Raw genomic sequence first — 26,144 nt, 5'->3', positions numbered from 1 at the left:
TGGTGGCTAGGAAAAACTCCCTAGAAAGGCCAAAACCTAGAGAGGAACCAGACTATGAGGGGTGGCCTGTCCTCTTCTGTCTGTGCCGGGTGGAGATTATAACAGAACATGGCCAAGATGTTCAAATGTTCATAAATGACCAGCATGGTCAAATAATAATAATCACAGTAGTTGTCGAGGGTGCAACAAGTCAGCACCTCAAGAGTTAATTTCAGTTGGCTTTTCATAGCCGATCATTGAGAGTATCTCTACCGCTCCTGCTGTCTCTAGAGAGTTGAAAACAGCAGGTCTGGGACAGGTAGCACGTCCGGTGAACAGGTCAGGGTTCCATAGCCGCAGGCAGAACAGTTGAAACTGGAGCAGCAGCACGGTCAGGTGGACTTTGGACAGCAAGGAGTCATCATGTCAGGTAGTCCTGAGGCATGGTCCTAGGGCTCAGGTCCTCCGAAAGAGAGAATTAGAGAGAGCATACTTAAATTCACACAGGACACCGGATAAGACAGGGGAAATACTCCAGATATAACAGACTGACCCTAGCCCCCCGACACATAAACTACTGCAGCATAAATACTGGAGGCTGAGACAGGAGGGGTCAGGAGACACTGTGGCTCCATCCGATGATACCCCCGGACAGGGCCAAACAGGAAGGATATAACCCCACCCACTTTGCCAAAGCACAGCCCCCACACCACTAGAGGGATATCTTCAACCACCAACTTACCATCCTGAGACAAGGCCGAGTATAGCCCACAAAGATCTCCGCCACGGCACAACCCAAGGGGGGGCGCCAACCCAGACAGGAAGACCATGTCAGTGACTCAACCCACTCAAGTGACGCACCCCTCCTAGGGACGGCATGGAAGAACACCAATAAGCCAGTGACTCAGACCCTGTAATAGGGTTAGAGGCAGAGAATCCCAGTGGAGAGAGGGGAACCGGCCAGGCAGAGACAGCAAGGGCGGTTCGTTGCTCCAGAGCCTTTCCGTTCACCTTCACACTCCTGGGCCAGACTACACTCAATCATAGGACCCACTGAAGAGATGAGTCTTCAGTAAAGACTTAAAGGTTGAGACCGAGTCTGCATCTCTCACATGGGTAGGCAGACCATTCCATAAAAATGGAGCTCTATAGGAGAAAGCCCTGCCTCCAGCTGTTTGCTTAGAAATTCTAGGGACAATTAGGAGGCCTGCGTCTTGTGACCGTAGGGTACGTGTAGGTATGTACGGCAGGACCAAATCGGAAAGATGGGTAGGAGCAAGCCCATGTAATGCTTTGTAGGTTAGCAGTAAAACCTTGAAATCAGCCCTTGCCTTAACAGGAAGCCAGTGTAGAGAGGCTAGCACTGGAGTAATATGATCAAATATTTTGGTTCTAGTCAGGATTCTAGCAGCCGTATTTAGCACTAACTGAAGTGTATTTAGTGCTTTATCCGGGTAGCCAGAAAGTAGAGCATTGCAGTAGTCCAACCTAGAAGTAACAAAAGCATGGATACATTTTTCTGCATCATGTTAGCTGTTTTCCTGGAAGCATTTTTTTTATTGCCCTTGTTGTATTTCTCACTGTCTAACCTTGGCATATGTTGGAGCTGGCTGTGGGAGAGAACTGGGAGCAGGTGTGTTAAGGTTGTGTGTTAATGTCGAACTGTGTTTATGTGGCAGGTGTGGTGGAGGTGTACCGCGTGACCAAGCGTGTGGAGCTGGGGATCAAGGCCACGGCCGTGTGTTCTGAGAAGCTGCAGCAGCTGCTGAAGGACATCAGCCGCGTCTGGAACAACCTCATGGGCTTCATGTCCCTGGCCAACCTGGCGGTAAGAAACATACAGTCAACACACACACATACACGTGCACACACACACATAGACCTCCCTTCCTCCAATGCAGTGGGTTAGGCTACACATAGACCTGAGAAATTGACACTTGATTGTAACTAGCTTCTTTGTCTAGAAAATGTTCCTGATGAAATGTTGAGTGAATTATCAATGACTCATGCCAAGTAGGATTATCAATGAAACCTTGATTGTGTGACAGTGTACTAAACCAAGCCCTATGGTGGTATCTGTTAGTGTGTGTAGCTGTGGGGATGGGGAGTGTAGAGCAGTCTGTTGTAGGCTGTAGTGATGTGTGGAGAACAGAGGCAGTGAGATCCAGTTGACAGTTCACTGCCTCAGTCAGCCTCACAAAGAACATTGCTTCTCAAATGCCAGCAGATAAAACAGACCGGCCATCTCCTGACTCGAGATAATGTCAGTGCAGAAAGAGAGAGAATTAGTGGAGCAGAGAGGGAGAGGGACAGGGGGAGGTAGAGGGAGACGGAGTGAGTGAGTGAGTAGTAATCTGCGTTATCTCAGACCGTAGACCCGCAGCTGCTTTCTGATTCTGCAGGCTCTGCCCTCAGAGAGAGAGAGAGAGAGAGAGGAGCTGTCTGGGCACACTCACCTGTTCACACAGCTCTGCTGCCAACAGACTAATGGACTGTATTTACTTTCATTTCCCAGATTAAAGACATATTTCTACTTCAGTTTATTAAGCTGGTTAATGAATAAATTAATAGAGAAATGTGTATTCCTTAGAGCAGTGTTCTGCCAAGGCAGCAGCTCTTCCTGGGGTCCAGCTAAATGAAGGCAGTTATGCAATTTTAAAAACATTATAATACATTCCCAACAGATTTCACAACACATGAAGTGTGTGCCCTCAGGCCACCACTCTACTACCACATATCTACAACACAAAATCCATGTGTACAGTGGTCTGTATCCAGGTATTATAAACCGCGTCGTTCGCGCCCTGAACGCATTGCGCCCTGATGCGTTGCGCCGTGCCTAAGAACAGCCCTTAGCCATGGTATATTGGCTGTATACCACACCCCCTCGGGCCTTATTGCTTAAATATATAACTTGTTTTTTAAATGTACATTTAAATGATGAAAATCCTTGCACATATGGTACTTTTCCTCAACTGTCAACCGTAGATCTCTCATTTCATGCAGTGTTTTGTGAAGTAGCAAATGGTTCTTGATGTGAGGCATAGCAACATAGTGTGCCCCACAGCGGAGTCCTATGATCAGGTGACCAATCTGACACCAACCTGTGTGTGTGTCTCAGTCACAAACACAGGCTTACAGAACGTGGCCTCCAGATTGCTGGCCTGCCTAAAGCACAAATAATTACTAGGTACTGCTCTGTTATTCAGCTGTCCTTAAGTGTCCATGCATACAAAGACCTTTGAAATGTTTTGAATCCTTCTTGAATGTAATTTGATTTGTGGATTCAAATAAAGTATTTAAAATGTGTGTGCGTGTGCATCTGTGTGTTTCTCTGTCCAGCCTGATGAGAGCTCGCTGGACTTCTCCTCCTGTATCCTGAGACACGGCATCAAGAACGCCAAGGAGCTGGCCTGTGGGGTGTGCCTGCTTAACGTGGACTCACGCAGCAAGGTCTGCACACACACACACACACACACACACTCATGTACAGACACACACTTGTGTCAAGTCAACACATATACTGTAAACATACACTAATTGTCAGTCAACACACAATCACGATTGCCAACCAACACACCCTCAATCCCTCAACAGATGAACCCAACAACTGTTGAAACATTTGATTACAAATATGTTCCAACACATTTCTCAAGTTGAATAAACCATGAATCATTTTGCCATTTGAGAGTTGTTTTTAAACTAGTGGTTGACGCATAATAACTAAATGATCGTTTCTTTGACATTGAACATTTTGCAGAGCAAAGAAGAGACAACTATTGGACGTCTGTTTAAAAGAGTATGATGCAGTGAACGGTCAACTGAATCTCACTTCAGTCTCTCCTACTGGGGGCCTGGGGGCCAAATTCTCCACTGACAGACAGGCGATGTGGTGCCAAAATGACAGCACATTCTTCTCACAGCTCCCTCCCTTCACACTGGCTGCATCCCAAATGGCACCCTATTCCCTATGGGCCCTGGTCAAAAGTAGTGCACTGTTTAGAGAATAGAGTGCCATTGGAGACGTTACCGGTGCCGACAGCTGCAGCACTGTGTTCATGCGCAGAGGCAGCACTGTGTTCATGCGCAGAGGCAGCACTGTGTTCATGCGCAGAGGCAGCACTGTGTTCATGCGCAGAGGCAGCACTGTGTTCATGCGCAGAGGCAGCACTGTGTTCATGCGCAGAGGCAGCACTGTGTTCATGCGCAGAGGCAGCACTGTGTTCATGCGCAGAGGCAGCACTGTGCTCATGCGCAGAGGCAGCACTGTGCTCATGCGCAGAGGCAGCACTGTGTTCATGCGCAGAGGCAGCACTGTGTTCATGCGCAGAGGCAGCACTGTGTTCATGCGCAGAGGCAGCACTGTGTTCATGCGCAGAGGCAGCACTGTGTTCATGCGCAGAGGCAGCACTGTGTTCATGCACAGATGCGTTAGAAATGACCAGGCTATCCTATTACACCAAATTCCCCTCCACAATAATTTCAGGTCATCTTAATTTCTGAGTCTTATTAGAGAAGATGATGATAACTGTTAAGATGATAACTCTGCTGGAAGGGAGAGAAGGAGAAAAAGAGGGAGGTAAAAATAGAGTTGGAGGAGACAGACAGGACATGATAAGAGTAAAGTTGTACTTTTGGCACCTCTGGTTGGGCTGAGGGAATTGTGGGAAGGTTTCTGGAGGGTCAGTGAAGCATTCAACTTTACTCTGACAATAACAGAATTGTAGCGCTGATGCCTTCATCTGACGGCCACCTTTCACTTCAACTCTTACCAGCTACTAACAGCAAGTCTATACCATATGCATCCATATCTGTGTGTTCTAACTACTCATCTCATCATTTGAGTTCTACTATGGCTTAAAATGTGTTTATTGTGACACTTTCTTTTCCACTTGTCAAAACCTGATCATCAGTAACTAGGTGTCAAATTGGGGACCATTTTATAATATAGTTTGACTCTACGGTCTGCAGGGCAAGATTGCTTTGATTGTTTCTTACGTTGTTCCCCTGCATCATTTAACCAGATAGATTGATGAGGCAGAGGGAGGATGGCTGAGAGGGATGTGAGTCTGGACTGAGTTTAGACAGCAGATGTGGCTCACAGCCTCACTCATCAGACCAGGCAGGAGCCAGGAGCACAGGTGCTAAGAAATCTGCTGAGGGTTAGGGTATTTCTCTCTCTCTGTCTGTCTGTCTGTCTGTCTGTCTGTCTGTCTGTCTGTCTGTCTGTCTGTCTGTCTGTCTGTCTGTCATGCAATTTCTCTCTATCATTCTGTTTTTCTATCTTATCTCTCACACACTCTGTGCTTTTCTCGCTCGCTCGTGTGGAGTGAGTCAGGCTAAATAATAGTTGTTGTTTTTTGTATTCCCCTGACATCAGATTAATAACTCACCTTTTAATTACTTTTTTGCCTAGTGGAGCGTTTGTAAGAAAGCATAAAAGCCAAACAGAGAATAGCAACCCCTCTGAGAATAATGAAATCACAGAAAGCGTTTTAATACAGAAGCCGATAATACTATCGTCCTTCAGAGTACAGGTAGGTTCTGTCTGTCTACCAACTAGAGGTAGGCATGTGGTGATGATGGCATCACTGGCCTAATATTATGATGGGCACCATTGAGAGACTGGAGCTAGGTTGTTGGTCATTGATACTGCTGACTCGGGTCTGGGTTTTATCTTATCCAATGGAGGCCTGTCTCCATGTTCTTCGTCCAATCATCCTCATATGTTGAGTCAGGGATGGGCAACAGCAACACATGTAGCCTGTTAGCAGATCAGTCTGGGTTTTAGCTAAGTCATGTTTGATGTCATGTCAAACATGTATGGAATGACAAGGGGGTTGGCTAAAGCACATAAACACACTATATATACAAAAGCATGTGGACACCCCTTCAAATGAGTGGATTTGGCTATTTCAGCCACACACGTTGCTGACAGATGTATAAAATCGAGCACACATCCATGCAATCTCCATTGACAAACATTGGCAGTAGAATGACCTTACTCAGAGACTTTCAATGTGACACCGTCATAGGATGCCATCTTTCCAACTAGCTGCCCTGGTCAACTGGAAGGGCCGTTATTGTGAGGTAGAAACATCTAGGAGTAACAACGGCTAGGCTGGGACGTGGTAGGCCACACAAACTCACAGAATGGGAGCGCCGAGTGCTGAAGCTCGTAGCGAGTAAAAATCGTCTGTCCATGGTTGCAACACTCACTACTGAGTTCCACACTGCCTCTGGAAGCAACGTCAGCGCAAGAACTGTTCGTCAGGACCTTCATGAAATGGGTTTCCATAGCCAAGCAGCTGCACACAAGCCTAAGATGACCATGCGCAATGCCAAGCGTTGGCTGGAGTGGACTCTGGAGGAGTGGAAACGCGCTCTCTGGAGTGATGAATCATGCTTCACCGTTTGGCTGTCCGATGGACGAATCTGGATTTGGCGGATGCCAAGAGAACGCTTCCTGACCCAATGCGTAGTGCCAACTGTAAAGTTTGGTGGGTGAGGAATAATGGTCTGTGGCTGTTTTTCATGGTTCGGGCTAGGCCCCTTAGTTCCAGTGAAGGGAAATCTTGATGGTATAGCATACAATGACATTGTAGACAATTCTGTGCTTCCAACTTTGTGGCAACAGTTTGGGGAAGGCCCTTTTCTGTTTCGTCATGACAATGCCCCCGAGCACAAAGTGAAGTCCATACAGAAATGGTTTGTCGAGATCGATGTGGAAGAACTTGACTGGCCTGCACAGAGTCCTGACCTCAACCCCATCGAACACCTTTGGGATGAGTTTGAACGCCGACTGCGAGCCAGGCCTAATCGCCCAACATCAGTGTCCGACCTCACTAATACTCTTGTGGCTGGATGGAAGCAAGTCCCCGCAGAAATGTTCCAACATCTAGTGGAAAGCCTTCCCAGAAGAGTGGAGGCTGTTATAACAGCAAAGGGGGACCAACTTCATATTAATGCACATAATTTTGGAATGAGATGTTTGACGAGTAGGTGTCCACATACTTTTGGACATGTAATGTATCTGCTATCAGGCTAAGCAACAGATAGCATCTAAACATAGTTTGTTACTTGGGCTCCCGAGTGGCGCAGGCGGTCTAAGGCACTGCATCTCAGTGAAAGAGGCGTCACTACAGTCCCTGGTTCAAATCCAGGTTCTATCATATCCGGCCGTGATTGGGAGTCCCATAGGACGTCATTGTAAATAAGAATTTGTTCTTAACTGACTTGCCTAGTTAAATAAATACATTAAAAATAAACTTGGAGACTGCAACAAGCTATAAAACTCTGATAATTTGAGTTTAATGCTATTTTCTCCCAATGATAAATGCTAATGAGTGCAATTATTCCCAAAAGTAGAAGTGCGTTTTTTTCCCGAAGAATCATTTATGCATTATTATTCATAAATGTCAGATTCTGAAATATCTCGAGGATTTGAAGTGATTTTTCAGTTTAATTTGATTATGACTTTCTCTGGAAAAGGCCAATAACATTAAATCAAGTTTACTTGGCAGTGGGCGCCTAATTCCATGGGTTTGCAGACTGCACAGTATTTCTCTCAAATCTATTGCGGAGTCTGGAATCCTGCTTTAAAGATGCCCATCCCTGTTTATTGGAAAATGAGATGGATGATCGTAGTGTGGTACTTTAGATTCTTTCACTTTGGGGCTCTTGGAATGTTCTGGAGACGGGTTGCTCTTTCACTTCCTTTGGTGTACCAACGTTCCGTTCATACTGACGGACTGATCCTCAGTTATTGTACAGTTTCACTTTGCTTACTCAGGACAATGCATGAAACCAGGAAAATGCTGACACCTCTTGTGCTACTTACAGGCACTGGCTAAAGACCATGACAAGAGGTTAAGGGTAAGGGTATACTTCACTTATTTTTGCCTCTTAAGCAGCAGTAGACTGTAGCCTCCACCTTTATGCATTTGCATTAACAGGTGGTGTTTCTAGTCTGGAGCCCTGTGGCACCATGTCCTGCCCTGTGGCACTGTCCTCTTGGTTTCCTAATGGAGGGTCATTAACCTTTAGATTACAGTTAGAATTAACACCTAGGATTAATCATGCTGACCTTTCATTTTGGTTTTATTCTACCATCCAATGGTCTAACTCTCCCAAGCATATCCTCTCTGCAGCACTTTCTACTTCTGTTCTCGTCCACATTACATGTCTGTTGGCACAATCATGTTTGATGGGTAAATTGCACATAATCCCGGTTATGCAGCCAAGGACTGGGGAGGTGGAGGTGAGGGAGAGGTGGAGAGGGGGTGGGATTGAAGAAGAGAGAGGAGAAGGAGACAAGGGGTTATGCCTTTGTGTTCTGTTCTTTCTTTTTTTCACTCTCCCTCTCCAACAGTCCAGGCTTTGGCACGCGGGATAAATAAAGGTTGGAGGAAAGAAGTTGGATGAGGCAGATGGAAGGAGAATACATTGTGAAACCTGAGTGTGTGTCGGTGTATGTGAGAAAGGCAACAGGTGTGCGCAGCATAGTAAATGTACTGTAAATGGTTTGTGAGCATGTGGACAGGTATGAGTATACTATATGGTGTGTGCGTGTTCCCAGGTTGTTGTATATGCAGTCTGTCTGTGGGAGGATATGATTCACCACATTCTCTTTCATGCTTTAGCTCGGATATTTCATCAGGGATGCAAACACTTAAACTGCACAACACCAACATTAGCATCTCCTCCTTATCACCAACCTGCTGCTACTGCTGGGCTCAGCTGAATGCAAGCTCACGTAACAGCTCTCTGCCCCTCTCAGTTTACTAAGTTTATTTTCTCAACGGCTATATTCAGATGTTATGTGGGAGTGCCATTCAGCTATCTCGATAGATTCAACTAACTGTCAGGAGATCGAGCAATGAGCAACACTCTTATTGATCAGCAGACAGAGCATTGTGCCAAACATGAGTCATATTTTCAAAGGGTCAGTTCTTGTTGACCTCTTGTTTGTGTGCTACAGTGGAGATATGCAGGTTAAGCTGCCCACAAATCCCTGCTTCTAGCATTACTCTCATAGATGAGTTATTTAGTTCCTGTTGATTTATCTTTACCACTGCTTTCTATTTGTTAGACAGAGGTACTGCCAGGTTCATCTGTTTATTAACTATTCAGTTGAACCTTGTTGTCCTAACCATCACCCCCATTTCGCCCTTATTTGACCCTTCCGCCAGGCTTTCAACTCAGAGACGGACAACTTCAAGCTGCTGTACGGGGGCCACCAGTACCACGCCAGCTGTGCCAATTTTTGGATTAACTGCGTGGAGCCCAAACCACCGGGCCTCATTCTGCCCGACTTGCTCTGAGCGCCGGACAACATTGCCATGGCAACGGGCGCCGGGTAATCAACACCGGCGAGGTGCGGCAGCCGGGTTCTCCCTGCACACCGCACAGCCTCTCACCTTGTACTGCGAGCACAGATATCACAGAGCGAGAGAGACCTCAGAAGTCACTGGAATTCTCTTTATTTATTAGCCTTCTATTCTCTCCTTTTCTCTCTGAGGTAGTCTCCATGCTCTTTGCAGTGGTGAAGAAGTGCAAATCTGCTAGTTTGTACAAATTCAAGGCTTGACACAGTAAAGCCTGTTCTGTATCATAATGTATTGTAAAATTGTACTTTATTAATGGTGTCATTGTTACTTTTTTCCTTTGTCTGGTCTCATATACAGTATAATGCAATGTAAGTTACAGGATGCCTTTTAGCATTGATGTTTATGTGACTTCTCTGGCAGGCTTGATTTATTTCGGCAAACAGTATTCAGATAATTAACCAATGTTGTGCTATGTTAACCCAATGGAGGTCTAGTCCCTATGTCAGCAGGAGAAAATGTGGACAGTTATATGAATAGGGTTGTGGGTCTCAACACTTTCTGTAATGCACTCTTTCTGTTCTCAACAAGACCATAACAAACTATTAAAACTGCAATATACTAACATTGAAGGCTGAAGTAACTTGGGAGACAAACTGAGATGTAAAGCGATCTGTTTCCCATGATGTCACTTGTATCATCACACTGCTGGTACTGAATCACTGACGGTCGGGTCTCTAAAAGCATAGTCCATGGCTGTTAACATTTTAATTTATATTTCCCATTTTAAGTATTGTGTGACATTAACTGCTTTTTAATGTCTTTATTGGTGGATAGGGACTGCTTTATCTAAATTAATGTTAATGTGCTGTTTGAAATTTTTTGTGATACTGGGACTTGAAAGGGAGTCTTAATTCTTAAAGATTGTTGGCTGTAGGTTTTGTTTTTCTGTCTTGCTGTGCCAGTGTGTATATATACTCGCACTGATGATGGGGATGTTTTGGCAGATCTGATTCTTGAATGAAGTCAACTGTGATTATGGACTACTATTTCAGCAGCACTTTGTGTGGATTACAGTATCATAATATTGTAATTACAATGACTAACTGTAATGTGAAGTGATGATATTTACATAAATAATACATTGATGCATAAATTCAATACTTTTCATGGTCATTGATCAAGTCATCAATTAATGTATTACCTGGAAGCCTATTACCATACTAATCAATTTACAGAGTATTACACAATTCTGCCGAATTGTTTTTTTGTTTTTAATCTTTTCTGATATAATTGAGAAGGTTGGTTTGAATGTCAACATGAATCCTGAAGGCATTCTATTGTCCCAATAGCACCAGTCGTTTAGTCTGGACCAATTATGTTCAGAATCTATTGCAGCAATATATAAGCAGTACTACTCCTAAAATGCCAAATGGATTGAGATTTTCACCTTTTGTATTTCACTCAATAGCATGCTTTTTCTCAGACCAGAGAGGCCTCATCTCTATCACTTTGTGACCAAATGAAATACATTATCCTCAGACAAGCCTGCTGGAGGACAGCGTGCTAAAACAATCAAATGAAAAGATGCCTACAGTGGCACCATGCATGGAGCCAGTCTCATTATCATTTCTGTCTTGTGTGTCCAGGACAGGTGTGTGTGTGTGTGTGTTCTCCAACATACATTTTATCTCTCACCATTCCCTAATTGAACATCCTGCTGAAAATGAATTCCTTTCTCTGTCGTGTCCTCTACTCACTGTGAGCTGCCGGATTACAGAAAATTACAAATCAGTGATTGAATAATAAGGCTGTGTAAATTTGAAATGCATATCCACCCGTCTCTCCCCATGTCCTGTCTTCTTCATGCCTAGTATTGTCTGCAGGGCCGTGCCTCAGAGGATCACCTCAGGAGAATTGGTCTTGAGAGATGGGAGTGCTACCCTACTGCTATTCTTCAGCTGCAGGCTCTTTCATATTTTTTATTTTTTTTATTTCAATATAAATAATTGCCTTTATCCTTAATTCTCTAGTGAGGATTTGTATTACTTTGGTGTCCCTAGATAATTCTTTGGTCTTTGTAGTCCTATTGGCCATAAAAACTAGTGTTCACAGCCTAATCTGGGTGATATTTCAGACTAAGATGTAGTTTTGCAGATGTTCAAAGGTTTAAAGGGCTCGAGATCTGTGGAGATTTTCACTTGAGTGTCCAAGATCTTGTACTTTGAAATGAATGATTTGAAAACCTGTTCAGTTGACGAAGTCTGGTCAAATATGGGTATTTGATGAAGCACTGACAAGATTTGTCATATCTCCTATAGACACTTTCAATTGTTCAGTTTAACAATGACAAGATGGAACTATTAGAATTCCTTACTATGTATTAATCATTCATTTATTATAAATGTTTTCTTTCAAATAGATAGCAGTATTCAGCATCTATGTCCTTTCTATAAACGGATCCAGACAACCCAGTGAGGTAGGGCCATGGATTTAGAGCTCCTCAGTGTTCATTCTAAAAGAGAATGGACAGATGAGTGAAAGCCAGTCTCGAAGAGAGGCTAGAATCACAGTCAAACGCTGGCTGATAAAGAATGACTTCATCCAACCCTGCTTAAATTGAATTACTTAGTCTCTCTCTCTCGATTGAACTTCAATCTTTAACTATATGACTATGGAGAAGGAGCAAGAATTCTGCGATCGGTTCCCGAAACATCCATGATTGTCGTACCAAATGGTTTTGGAATGAACACAGAGTGTTTCGTAATGGACAAATATATCAAATCAAATTGTATTTGTCACAGTGCTTTGATGATGCTTGGGCTATTCCTCACCCATCACATTCTGTCTCCATTTTTTATTGAGTTTAAATTTCAAATGGACATGAACTCAGTCTATCATTCATACAATACACTCTTTCTCTCTTCCTCACCTCCCTCTTCCACCATTTTTTCCTCCACAACACCCGCTTGCCACAGAAATTGATTACTGTGCCCAGGCATTGATTCAGTGTTAATATTCATCACTAACAGCACCGTTGCCATTGGTGATGGTTACCAAGGTTACTGTAGTTTTAATTCGCTGTCAAGGTATTGTCACACAAAGTGAACCCCCCCCCCCCCCACCGTGTGAGGATTGATTGCTGCTTCAGAAAATCATGTCCCTTTTAGGCAGTCTTCTCTTATGCCATCAATGGTGTGACAAGCGTGATTATTATTTGTCCGAATATTGTGGCTATGCTCTCGTCTGTGCCTGGTTATTAAATAGAAAAGCATGATATAAATCAGGAAAAAAACAGTATGAGCTGCTTTAATTAAAATGGATTAAAAGACAAAATTGAACCACACCTGTTATACAGATGTAAGATCTTAATTTGATCACCATTTTGAGAATTTACTTGCACAGCAGGAAATGCAAACTTGTAGTGAAATCAAGGTTTAAAAAGGCTCCTAGAGTTTGTAATTTACACTTTAACATTTGAGACTTGATTTTCCCTACCGTAAAATGTATCAACCTCTACAAAAATATCCATGAATTATAATGCACATAATTAATTAATTCACATTTCCTGTTGCTGCATGATTATTTTCCTGCTGTAACAAACTGACTCAAATTAAGATCCTACATCTGTAGTGTTCAGGGCATCAATTCAAGTTCAAGGCTGATGGAATAGGAACGCTTTCCTTTTTTACAGAGATGCGATGCCTCATAACATAACATTACTGCTATGTTAGTGTCATGAGAAATATTATTTGCTTGTTCACATCATTTGCATTTAATCATATTCTAATTTAAAGTGGAGGATCTTCTAAGAGACAAATTTGGTGTGGGTGCAACCTTCCAAGCTCTGCGGAGCATAATAATCTGTAGGCAGGTTGTTGTGAGCTCATTTGCCAGTCACATCTCCTTCCTACAGCCTAATGACATCTCATCCAAGTTCATCACAGCAGTTTGTTCCGCATGGCCCGCACTACGGCACTGTTGCCCAGTCTACTGCCTTTGATGTTCAGGGTGATGTAGATCGCTCTGCTTACTGGTTTCCTGATTAATAGTCATATTCTGCTGCTAATGAAAGATGTGTTTACTCTAGGATGGCTAACTATTCCCTGAGAATCAGAGAGACATACACACACACATACACAGAGCGTCAGTCCATTGGGGAAAGCAAGCTGGTACAGAAATGTATCATTTGGGCCCATCCCTCCTGCATCTTCATCATGCCTGGCCTGTCATCTGATGGAGACAGTGTCTGTGTGGTTAATGGTGTTTATCGTGTAGGCCATTCTGGAGATCCCTCAGTAGAATGGGCCACAAGACAGTTCCCATCACTGTCTGTCTGGTTCTCTGTGGCCATGCCAAATGAAAATGAATAGAACGTTTCTGTCACATGAAGACTTCTCTGGGGCAAATGGTTGTGAGTAACATCAATAGTTTGCGTCCCAAATCAAATGACAACCTATTCCCTTTCTTGAGCACTACTTGCGAACAGACACCATGGGGCTCTGGTCAAACAAAGTGCACTATATAGGGAAAAGGGTGCCATTTGGGATGCACCCATGGTCTTCTGTTGAAGGAGCTGGTGTACAGAGTGTACTTTATATCAACCTCTCTATTAAAGACGTTTAAAGTCACAGAAACACAGAGAGCACACGGTTAAGTTGTAGGAATGTGTATTTTGAAATTAGCCATGAAATTCAATCATGTTTTACAGCAACTTCTTGTTGCTATAGAGAGCCATGTTATAATCATTCCAACCTCACAGTTGGCACCGCTGGATAGCAGGACTTTAACAGGATCTATCAAAAGTGAAAAATGCTACAATTATTCTAAACTGATTGTCCTGTTAACCTCATTCCGTCTTTATTTGCCACTGGTCTGAATAATAAACCTGACAAACAATGTTTCTTACAAATGAACGTGAGTATCACTATGAATGTTACAATGACTGTCTACATGGTCAGATACAATTAACTGATTAGCTCTCAAACTGACGATGACTTTACCAACACCAAGGATGAATATTGACCATTATCAATCAAATAAAAAAAACAAGAGTACCCAAAAACACGCTTCAGCCCAGCTAAAACAAAAAAGGAATCAGGTGCTTCAGTGAGGGACTTGAAAATCTCCCCCAAATTCTTATCGAAACATTCCATATACAAAACATTAAGAACACCTGCTCTTTCCATGACATAGACTTACCAGGTGAATCCAGGTGAAAGTTATGATCCCTTGTTAAATCCACTTCAATCAGTGTAGATGAAGGGGGGAGAGGTTAAAGAAGGATTTTTAAGCCTTGAGACTATTGAGACATGGATTGTGTATGTGTGCCATTTAGAGGTTGAATGGGCAAGACAAAAGATTGAAGTGCCTTTGAACGGGGTATGGTAGTAGGTGCCAGGCGCACCGGTTTGTGTCATGAACTGCAACGCTGCTGGGTTTCCCATGTGTCAAGAATGATCCACCACCCAAAGGACATCCAGCCAATTTGACACAACTGTGGGAAGCATTGGAGTCAACATGGGCCAGCATCCCTGTGGAACGCTTTCGACACCTTGTAGAGTCCATGCCCTGATGAATTGAGGCTGTTCTGAGGGCAAAAGGCAACTCGATATTAGTTCCTAATGTTTGGTATACTCAGTGTATATATTATATTTTGTATATACACTAGTGCAGTCACGCTGTATCTGGATCCATTATGTTACTCTGCTTCAGTACTATTCCATATTTACAAGGCAAAGTATAAACTGACAATAATGCATATCAGTAATTTATTTTATTTTGTCATAAATTTCGAACACAAAACAGTTACATTAGCTTGTTAATCATTCAATGCCTTAAGGGTATGAAACTAAGGGCTCTATTCAATCCGTATCGCGGAAGTTCAGAGTTACAGCGTAATACAAATGTATGTTTATATATGTTCTCAGAGACTGCATTCACGGTAAACGCTGCATAATCAGAAATTACCTTTACATTTCTATTGCACAATCTGTAACGCTTCAGCGATAGATTGAATAGAGCACTAAATTCATGTAAACTTGGCTTTCTGGTTACGCTTGTGACAAGAGCATTGTTCACTTGCTACAGTAATATTAGTATTTTATTTAAAAGCTTTTCGTGTAGAGTATAGACTTCTTCCAAACCCCCAAAAAGAGGAAGGTTTATCAATGACAGTACACCAGTTAAGCCCAGGACTGTCTGGTTGTATTCTTTCTAGGACCTCTTTTCACTTAAACATCAATATGAGGCAAAACGAGGGAAATAGAAAGTGTTTCTCCCAAGCCCCTAACACAGTACTGTCTTCCTCTTAACAGAGGGTGGTGACATTCTAAAACAGCATAATATTGTACAATATTAGTACCAGTACAGTATATTCTGCAATATCATCCCCATAGTAAATAGGGACCTGTAAGTGTATACACTAAACCTTAGATGTCTTGATTAAAAATGTGTATACACTAACAGCTTTAAATATTCATTGGGCACCATATATTTTCTTTTCTTGATTTCGAATATCTCCCAAGAGCATAATTCAATTTGTCAAAACATTTCTGTACAGTTTTAAACTGAGAACAGGACTGCTGCTAGTTCTCACATTAAAGACAACAGCAAAACTGGCACAAAACTATCACATGACTTTACGTCGGGACTGGACTTCAGTAAGTCACACCGCTGCCTGTCAGAATTGCTGAGTCTAAAGCACCACCTACACCTTCCCAGAATGCTCCTGTTCTTTGGAGTCTGGGGAGTCAAGCTAGACTCCAAAGTCACAGTCTGGGTCTGGCCATTTCAGCTGATCTGGGGTCTGGCTTGGTTGTGGTTCTGTTACTCCTTTGGTCCTGAGGATTCTAGACTTAAGGTGGCTTTGCTCCCTCTCAGAGACAGACAGACGGGGGTTGATGCGGTGTAGTGTAGCATCACCCACCAGTAACCAGTCTGCAGTGTAGTGACTGATTACTAAGACTCCCTCCATCCCAATGCATTCATTAATTAAGCTTCACATAGACAGACAGTCACACGCTTCATATCACTCTGCATCTCTGGCTGGGGGAACATGCATGAGCTGGCAGCCCTGGAGGACTGGAGGGGAGAAGGACTGGGATGCAACAGTCGGTCATCCGCCCTGCTCACTCTAATCTCCGTCTCCTTCCCTCCCATTGGCGAGGCCCCAGCCCTCCTCTACAGGCCCCAGTAGGGTGACAGATTCCTGCGCTCCCGCTCGTAGACGTCAGGTATCACGCCGTAGGGTGTCTGCACCATTTTCACAGAGTTCCTGCCAAACAGCTTCCTCTCGTAGTCGATGAGCTGACGCCAGAAGCCCCCATTGGGCCGGATGACTGGCCGGCGGGACTTGACCCAAGCGTGGGCCTCGGCCAGAGACACGCGGTGGTACTTCATCAGGTAGGCCAGGCACAGGGAGGCTGAGCGGCTCACCCCTGCAGCACAATGCACCAGCACGGCCCCCCGCTTTCTTCCCACACTGTGGATCTTATCAGCTATGCTGTCGAAGTACAGGGAGAGGGGGGAGTGGGGCATGTCCGCCAGGGGTACCTTTACATACTCTACGTGGGGCCAGTTGAAGTTGGGCAGCTCGATAGTGGCGTTGACCACGCAGGTGATGCCCTTGGACAGCAGTAGGCTGCGGTTGGACGCCACATTGCCCCGGCTCAGGAAGAGATTGGGGGTGATCTGGGCGATGCCCCCTAGCAGACTGCTGTTCTCTGTGAGAAGCCTGGGCACGGCCGTGGGCACCACCGAGCTGCGGTGGTGGTGATGGTGGAAAAAGCTGCCTTGACTGCGGGAACCCATTGGAGAATAGAGTAAGAGTGACAGGAGAGTGGTACAGAGAGAGCAGCAGGAGGAATAACAGAAAAGTCTTCAGTAGCCTGAGGTCATGTTGGAACAGCAGAACCAGACAGCAGGAGATTCACCTGAAACAACAAAGGCACACATCCCAATTTCAGACCAAATTGGGCATCAGTTTTTTCCATTTATATATATATAAAAATGTTTTCATTCAGATTGGCAAACATACAGGTAACTGTCAAAATAAAGGAAACACCAACATATAGTGTCTTAATAGGGCGTTAGCCACCATGAGCCAGAACAGCTTCAATGCACTTTGGCATAGATTCTACAAGTGTCTGGAACTCTATTGGAAGGATGCGACACCATTCATCACTTCGCGCCACTCCAGAATTTCTCATAAGTGTTCAATTGGGTTGAGATCTGGTGACTGAGACGGCCATGGCATATGGTTTACATTTTTATGCTCCTCAAACCATTCAGTGACCATTTGTGCCCTGTGAATGGGGCATTGTCATCCTATGGGGGCATATCCATGGTAATCAAAATAATGGCCTGCCCAGCATGTTTTATACATGACCCTAAGCATGATGGGATGTTAATTTCTTAATTAACTCAGGAACCACACCTGTGTGGAAGCACCTGCTTTCAATATACTTGGTATCCCTCATTTACTCAAGTGTTTCCATTATTTTGGAAGTTACCTACACAATTACATCAGATGGTGCCATTAAAGCTATTTGCAATGACTCATCAAATTAGGTATATGGATCTTTCTGGATGACCTTGTGCTGTGACAGAACAGTTCTGTGTATGGCAAATGTTGCGCCAAGTCATCCATCGCTTTTCCAGGAGAGAGAGATAGGTGTGTGGCCTGCAGTGCCAGTACCAGCCAGGGTCTTTTTACCCCCTCAGGTAAGGTATGGTGGTGGGTCAGTGGCTGTAAAACGCCTCGAAGGCATATATGGAGGGGAGCCAGAGAGCCAGATGCCCCATCACAGCACAGGAGAGGCTAACAAGAACAAACTGAACAACACAGCAAACTAAACAAATACACTGGGTTGGGGACTTATTCCTTTAACAGTCTCTCCCTGACTCCCTCTGTCTCCCTGTCTCTCCCTGTCTTCCTGTCTCTCCCTGTCTCTCCCTGTCTCCCTATGTCTTCCTGTCCCTCCCTGTCTCCCTATATCTCCCCCTTCCTATGTCTTCCTGTCTCCCCCTGTCTTCCTGTCTCCCTCTGTCTCCCTATGTCTCCTTCTGTCTCCCTATGTCTTCCTGTCTACCTATCTACCTCTGTCTCCCTCTGTCTCTCCCTGTCTTCCTATGTCTTCCTGTCCCCCTATGGTGTACACAGGTGTTATTACTACCTCTGAGGGTTTAGAGCTTGAGGTAGTCACCTCATACAAGTACTTGGGAGTATGGTTAGACGGTGCACTGTCCTTCTCTCAGCACATATCAAAGCTGCAGGCTAAAGTTAAATCTAGACTTGGTTTCCTCTATCATAATCGCTCCTCTTTCACCCCAGCTGCCAAACTAATCCTGATTCAGATGACCATCCTACCCATGCTAGATTACAGAGACATAATTTATAGATTGGCAGGTAAGGGTGCTCTCGAGCGGCTAGATGTTCTTTAACATTCGGCCATCAGATTTGCCACCAATGATCCTTATAGGACACATCACTGCACTCTATACTCTTCTGTAAACTGGTCATCTCTGTATATACCCGTCGCAAGACCCACTGGTTGATGCTTATTTATAAAACCCTCTTAGGCCTCACTCCCCCCCTATCTGACATATCTACTGCAGCCCTCATCCTCCACATACAACACCCGTTCTGTCAGTCACATTCTGTTAAAGGTCCCCATAGTACACACATCCCTGGGTCACTCCTCTTTTCAGTTCGCTGCAGCAAGTGACTGGAACGAGCTGCAACAAACATTCAAACTGGACAGTTTTATCTCCATCTCTTCATTCAAAGACTCAATCATGGACACTCTTACTGACAGTTGTGGCTGCTTTGTGTGATGTATTGGTGTCTCTACCTTCTTGACCTTTGTGCTGTTGTCTGTACCCAATAATGTTTGTACCATGTTGTGTTGCTACCATGCTGTTGTTATGTTTCTACCATGCTGTGTTGTCATGTGTTGCTGCCTTGCTATGTTGTTGTCGAAGGTCTCTATGTGGAGTTGTGTTGTCTCTCTTGTTGTGATGTGTGTTTTGTCCTATATTTATATTGTATTTATTAAAATAAATATAGAAAATGAAGTCTCCCTATGTCTTCCTGTCTCCCTGTCTTCCTGTTTCCCTCTGTCTCCCTATGTCTCACTTTGTATTCCTGTCTCCCTATGTCTTCCTGTCTCCCCCTGTCTCTTTCTGTCTCCCCCTGTCTCTTTCTGTCTACCTATGTCTTCCTGTCTCCCTCTGACTCCCTATGTCTTCTTGTCTCCCTCTGACTCTCTATGTCTTCCTGTCTCCCTCTGACTCTCTATGTCTTCCTGTCTCCCTCTGACTCCCTGTCTTCCTGTCTCCCTCTGACTCCCTATGTCTTCCTGTCTCCCTCTGACTCCCTATGTCTTCCTGTCTCCCTCTGACTCCCTATGTCTTCTTGTCTCCCTCTGACTCCCTATGTCTTCCTGTCTCCCTCTGACTCCCTATGTCTTCCTGTCTCCCTCTGACTCCCTATGTCTTCCTGTCTCCTCTGACTCTCTGTCTTCCTGTCTCCCTCTGACTCTCTGTCTTCCTGTCTCCCTATGTCTTCCTGTCTCCCTCTGACTCCCTATGTCTTACTGTCTCTCTCTGTCTCCGTTGGCCTCCCTCTTCCTTCCTTTGTTTCTCTCCGCCTCTCTCTGTCTTTCTCTGACTCACCCTGTCACCCTGTTTCTCTCTGACCCTCTATATCTCCCTCTGTCTCCCTCTGTCTGTCTCTCTCCCCCCCTGCCTGGCTCTACCATATGGACATTAGTCCTCTGGAGGCAGATACACAACGCCAGCTCCTCCAGATCTCCTACATACAGATCACATCGCTCCAGTCTCTGATGAGTAAGACCCTTCATCCATCTGCATTTAAATTGAAGTTAGTTATCTGGGGGGAGCACAGAGCTTAAGGCACTACTTCACACACTGTTGCACCCGTCGTGCGTCATCCCATCCACACCTTGCACACTAGCCGGGGGAGCTGTCTCTCTCCCTCTCTGCCACAGTCTGGTTAACAAGCCACACGGATCAAATCAAACACATTAAATAGGAATTAAATCTGCCGTCTGTGCTGAAAGCACCTGCACACCCCATGTCACCCTCCACCTCAATGTGGTTGTTCTCTGAGGCTCTCTCTGTATGACACACACACACACACACACACACATATCATAATGCCCCTAACCAGGACTGATAGCGCCTTCTGTCTACCAGAAAGCTTAGTTTTAATGGTAGTAACAGGAATATCCTTCTGCTTTAGTGCACAGCACAGGAATGTCATTCTGCCTGGGGGCTGAGGCTGCATTCCCATCAATGAACCTATATGGCCCAGTTTGAGCAAGTTGTTTGTCTCCCTTATCCCCTTGCCTTCCCTCCTTCCCCAGGACTAACACACATCCTGCTATCCTATTCCCCTCCGATGCTAACTGCAAAGAAATCTATCTTCTCATCCCTTGTTCCCGAGCTACCATTCACTCTGGTCTACACCTTGACTGTTCACACATGCAGTGGTTGCCACGGAACACTTAGGTGCAGCTGACCACAATCTTTCTCACAGTTGCCGCTGGTGATAAACCAAAAATACCTGCGGTGACAGCAACACTAGGAGCAGTTTATGACTGTGTATAGACAGATAGTGACTGATTCAAAATGACATTTAATTGGAGAAAGGGGACAGGATATGCCAGAGGCGTCATGCCCATAGGGGGCACAGAGGCACGTGTCCCCTCAGATTTGTCCTCTTCTTTTTATTTATTTCATCTTTATGAACCCAAAAAATGTTGTTTCTCTGTAATACTTCTATCCACCGAGCTATTTTATGAAGTTGGCTTTAGCTAACCAAGATAGGTTCCTAATCTCCCAACCTTTCAGGCTGTCAATCAAGTTAGAGTAGCTAGCTTGTCTAGCTATCTTATCTGGCATGCCTGCTGGCAAGGCTGGTAGGCTTTTGAAGCAATTACTGAATGTACTGAATAAGACTCACATTCCTTTCAATCTTTTACCAGATTTTAGAAGAGATGGAGAGAAGCATAATAAGCACCAGTCAGGAGGATACAAACAGCTCAAGAGGTATGCTTAGGTATGCAGAAAAATACATTTTTGACATAGTATGATAATGATTATGGCTCTAGATTGCAGGAAAAAGCTGTTTCAGGTGTTTGAAAAAGCTAAATGATCCAACCACCTCCTCGGCATGTACGTTGTGCGCCCTCAGATCTTTGGGGTACATGACTCCCCTGGGACATACCACATACACCGACTGGCCGGAGATTCATTTTGTGCGTCTTTTTTAAGGCTAAGTTTAGTCCATAGTCAGGATAAAGGCAAACTGTTTCGCTGCAGTGACCTAAGCCCTGTTTATACCTGCGGTTAACATGCCTCCTTTGTCATGACCTGATCTTGTCTGTTTACACTTATAAGATCTCATCAAAATCAGATTGAAATGCGTCTTTAATCATCAACACTTGAAGATCAGGACAAAGGCTGCATGTTAGAACTAGGTATAAACAGAGCTCATGTGACCAGCGTGAGGCAGTACCTGCTGGCCAAAACAGCAGGGCAATTGAGGGAATGAAAAAACAGGAAATAAGCACAAAACTCCTGCCTGGCTCTTCCAAAGTGCTGATGTGCCATGGCACTGGCTTTGCTGACATTATCTCCCTCCATCCACATGGCTATTTATATCCGGCTTGGCCTGGGCAGAGGGGCTGAGGAGGCAGGGAGTGGAGAAGAGGAGCAGGAGGTAAGGAGGCTATGCAGGGGCTATCACAGAGATGAACCTACTATATGTTGGATAAGAGATGTCTCTCTGTCAATCGAATCTGCTCTGCCGTTTAATTCTCCAGAATAAATATGTCAGCGGAAAATAAAGCTGAGATGGAGGGAGCAGCTTGAGACACATTTACAGGACACTTATAAAAGTGGTTAGCACCTTCCACAGTGTTATCCATCTGTCCATCCGCTTTCGAGGCACATCAGGGCCCGTTCTCACCACATGAGGCCTGCCATGTGGCTGGTGCTTGACTTTACTTGGCTCTCCTACATCTGCATTGCAAACACACAGCCCATCACTCAGTGTGCATTTCAGGGCCTGTCAACACAGGGCCCATCACAGATTCTCTGATGCACATCTCGACTCTCTCTCTCTCTGCATGGGGAGATTCCGCGCCGGTCTGGTTCCACCTCCGACAGCACGAATGGGGAATGTGAGCGACATTGCAGAGAAAATGGAGCCTCATAAATTGGCTCTTCTCCCACACCAAATGTGGACATTCGAATCCAGATCTGAACTGGGCATGTGCAGCTAGCTTAGCAGCTCAATGACAATCACACCCGCCGGACAAGACGTGTTTGAAAACACTGAAAATTCCTGAATCAACAAGTGGCTGTCTGAATGGAACAGAGAAGGATGTAAGCAGCAGTGTGCTGTTCTCCCACAATGCAATCCATATTAATTCACCCTCATAGACATTGTTCCCACAGAGTTACTCTTTATTCTATCGCTAAATGGGAGCTGTGAGAAACTGTACACCTACCCAGAGCCTTCTATGTACAATAAAGGGCTCTGCACCTATACGTTTAGCTGATTCTGATATATTTTTAAAGATGATATATTGTTACTTACGCCAGATAGATGCACAGAAATGTGTTGTTTTACCGGGTCAGCCATAGATTAGTGAACCTCTTCAGCCTAACTTGAAGTGCTAGATGAGAATCTGGTCTGGTTGGTTATGTATGTTTTCCAGTATATCAGAGATGACACCTCACACTTGAGGTCAGGGTTAGGATATCTTGGCACCTGTCTGAGCAGAGTACCACCTCCCTGTGGCACCAGCGACTGGGTGCTGCTCATTCACACTACCAATTTGTCGCCTGTCTGTGGAAGCTGCCGTGTAACCGGCTACACAGGGAGTCCAGCCCTGGGGTTTTAAAGTCCCCCTCTCTCCCAGGTAGAGAAGTTGACCCCAGCCACCTGCAGCACCAGCTCATTTAATGACAGGACATTATGGAGGAGTGACCATAAGATAAGGCTATGTTTAAATGTTGTTGTTTTTTTGCCTATGCTGTTTGATTTGTTCAATGTATATCATTAGATCCCTCTCTCTCTAGTCGATTCAGACACAAAGAATGAACACATCCGTTGGTTGTTGTAGCAGAATACACAGTATAAATGATATGATAGGTATCACTGTATTTATAATGCATTTACTTACATGGAGAGCCTTTGTTGCTGCCCTATGGCCAGCTGGCATGATGGGGGTGAGTGAGTGAGTGAGTGAGTGAGTGAGTGAGTGAGTGAGTGAGTGAGTGAGTGAGTGAGGATTGTACAATCTCCTACTATTTGTATGTCCCAGGTATAGTATTAGCTGTGATGATCAGACTATGACATTGTACAGTATTAAAAAAGAGGTTGGAGATACATGGAAAAGAGGATACTTCATTTCATATGGAAGGTTGTTTTATTGATTAGTCATCTCCTTTTCATCCCTTCTACTTTCATAGAGAGTGGAAACCTCAACCTGTGTGTATGTGTACGTGCACGTGTGTGTGCACGCTCGTGTGTGTGTGCGAAAAGTGAATATGTGTGCGTGTATGCCATGTGTTGAACAGTATTCCAGTAGACAACAATAATACAAGGACTTATGATTTCTGTAATGTCTTGTAAATTACACAGTAGTCTATTTGATTGTAGGGCAAACACATTATTCCCCTTTTAGTCACACACCAAATGAGCAGGGTATGATAAAATAACTACAAATTATGCAAATGAATTGCGAATGTATATAGAGCGATATAGGCTTGATAACATGTTTTGGTCTCTTGACTAATAGGCTACTGTCAGGCTTTGATAAGCAGTATATCCTACCTTCTCTGCTTCCTATAAGATAATGTAAAAAATCATTCAGAAAGACATGCATAGGCTATGCTTTGCATAATATATGAGTTTTACATAAAATATTATCTTCACAAGAATACAACAAAATCTAGATATTTGATCTGTGGGCTAGCATAGAGTATAAAACCAACTTACCAAACCACTTTACTTTGCCTGAGGCGGTGATTTTCCAAGCGCGTTGCTAACACCACTCCAGGCAGATGATTAAAACTCTGAACATTAGGTAAAGCAGAGAATTCACACAGTCGTAGCCTTGTGGGAAATAAAATAGAATATTAATGAATAATTATGTAACAATATCACTAAAATGTCAAAGTGAGCAGAGAGAGAACTCCATGCGAATGAAATGTTTTCAGCCAGCTCTCCAACGTTCGCGCAGCAACCGTGTCGCGCAGGAAAACATTCGGTACTGAAGCAAAAACCTAGGTGGTAGATTGAAGCGCCTCCCCTCTAAACAATGCAGTAGAAGAAGCTGTCAGACAGCTAGAAAGAGATGTTTACACTCCCAAACTGATCTCGGACTCGGAGGCATGATTGTGAATTAGGCTACAGTAAGGAAACGTTGAGTTTGGACCACTGAAATACATGCTTTGGTTGTGGGCATAATGCTGAAATGTTATTCTTGTCTGTTGCAAAAACATCACTTTTTCCATCAGAAATGTCTTCATTGAGATGGGGCAAATGTCCTCACTCAGTCTGATCAGCTTTAGGGGGGAAAACAAAATGGCTGGCTAGTTCCAGATGATTGCCTTTGATGCAGGCAGAGATAATCTAGTGCAGTGTAACCTGCAATGGATAGGGTACAATAGGTTGGTAGTACCATACATTATTTTTCATGAAATGGTGGTGAAATCTGACTTGCTACTAGGTAGTCTACAGAACTTCACCTACATTGCATCACATAGCTGGTCACATGGGACATCTCTCCAAAAGGAAGTTCTCTTTGAAAACATAGACAGGAACAACTGCATCTTTTAAAAAATGTCACAGCCACAGGTCAAAGTAGGGCCGTGCGTTAAGAGCAACCAAAAGCAATAAAATGTTCTGCCATACTCTTTCATGCCTGTGGCTGCCATAGTTGACCGATGTCTACTAATATAACTGCAAGGAAGCATACTTGAACTTGAAACTTTCCAAACCAAGACACAATGCCACAATGCCAGTGTTTGTTGTTTGTCAGAACAGCCAGTGGCCCTCATGGTCGGAGTTTGAAGGAGTCAAAGAAAACAAAGAGAGAAAAGGTCAGAGGAAAACCTGATACCTTTAGCAGGAATCAGATCTGTGATGTCTATGCTATATCCCAAATGGCACCCTATTCCCTACATAGTGCACTACTTTTTGACCAGAGTCCTGTGGGCCCTGGTCAAAAGTAGTGCACTACATTAGGAAACGGGTGCCATTTGGAATGCACACAACCATAGACATCCCAGTTCTATGAATGTTGTTGGACAGTTACCAAGCCCTTGTGAAGGTCTGGCTGGTCTCATTAGGGGATTGAAAAAGGCTCAGAGATAGAACACAGGATGGAGAATTCCATGCACTACAGTTTACCGCTTGACCTTTTTCTGCCTTTGGGTATCCTTTCATTCTTCACATTACATTTGAATTAAGTGATTCAGGAAATGTAACCACAAACACACAATAACTGCAAGCAATGAGGTACATTTATTTCACAAAGACTGGACTCCATAGGCCTATTACTATAGGCCCTATCCTGTGAGTAATCTGTTTGATTTCCTTGTAGAGCAGAGCAGACGGAGGCAGCCCAAGCTGTGAGCTGTGCTGAGGCAGTCTGCTGGCTGGGTGAGATGACCGTACATGACCCATGGCACAGCTCTGAGACCAGGCAGAAAAGCTGCTCCTGTAGGGATTTCCATAAAGCCATTGCGATATACACTGTCTTCACTACATCCATACACAGCCTATATGAGGGCTGC

The 26,144-nt window shown here is 44.3% G+C and overlaps 2 protein-coding genes across 10 annotated transcripts in view; one reads left to right on the top strand and one right to left on the bottom strand.

The window, feature by feature from the left end:
• synrg (synergin, gamma) overlaps nt 1–10,466 on the top strand; it is a 46,174-nt gene extending 35,708 nt beyond the window's left edge. For 6 of the 9 annotated variants that reach the window (XM_029715263.1, XM_029715262.1, XM_029715261.1 and 3 more), the window contains 5 exons: nt 1,659–1,807; nt 3,322–3,432; nt 3,740–3,778; nt 7,822–7,854; nt 9,171–10,466. In XM_029715263.1, coding sequence (XP_029571123.1) covers nt 1,659–1,807; nt 3,322–3,432; nt 3,740–3,778; nt 7,822–7,854; nt 9,171–9,302 — 464 coding nt within the window. In that variant the 3' untranslated portion in view covers nt 9,303–10,466. The remainder of the gene's footprint in view (nt 1–1,658; nt 1,808–3,321; nt 3,433–3,739; nt 3,779–7,821; nt 7,855–9,170) is intronic. The other 3 variants (XM_029715264.1, XM_029715259.1, XM_029715258.1) reach the window with 2 other exon arrangements.
• A 4,596-nt stretch (nt 10,467–15,062) lies between these two features.
• dusp14 (dual specificity phosphatase 14) lies at nt 15,063–24,679 on the bottom strand. The gene is made up of 2 exons (XM_029715255.1): nt 24,343–24,679; nt 15,063–17,239 (listed from the first exon to the last, which is right to left on the bottom strand). Exon 2 carries the CDS (start codon nt 17,115–17,117, stop codon nt 16,488–16,490), a length of 630 nt encoding a protein of 209 aa, XP_029571115.1. The 5' UTR covers nt 17,118–17,239; nt 24,343–24,679; the 3' UTR covers nt 15,063–16,487.
• Between the last annotated feature and the right edge of the window lie 1,465 nt (nt 24,680–26,144).

Source organism: Salmo trutta, chromosome 26 (assembly GCF_901001165.1).
Source record: "Salmo trutta chromosome 26, fSalTru1.1, whole genome shotgun sequence".
Classification (NCBI taxonomy): domain Eukaryota; kingdom Metazoa; phylum Chordata; class Actinopteri; order Salmoniformes; family Salmonidae; genus Salmo; species Salmo trutta.
The sequence above is the reverse complement of the archived record's forward strand: the minus strand, read 5'-3'. Positions and strand labels throughout refer to the sequence as shown.

What these genes read in the sequence shown, in the direction of transcription:
- dusp14 (XM_029715255.1), bottom strand. Translation starts at nt 17,117, where the DNA reads ATGGGTTCCCGCAGTCAAGGCAGCTTTTTCCACCATCACCACCACCGC.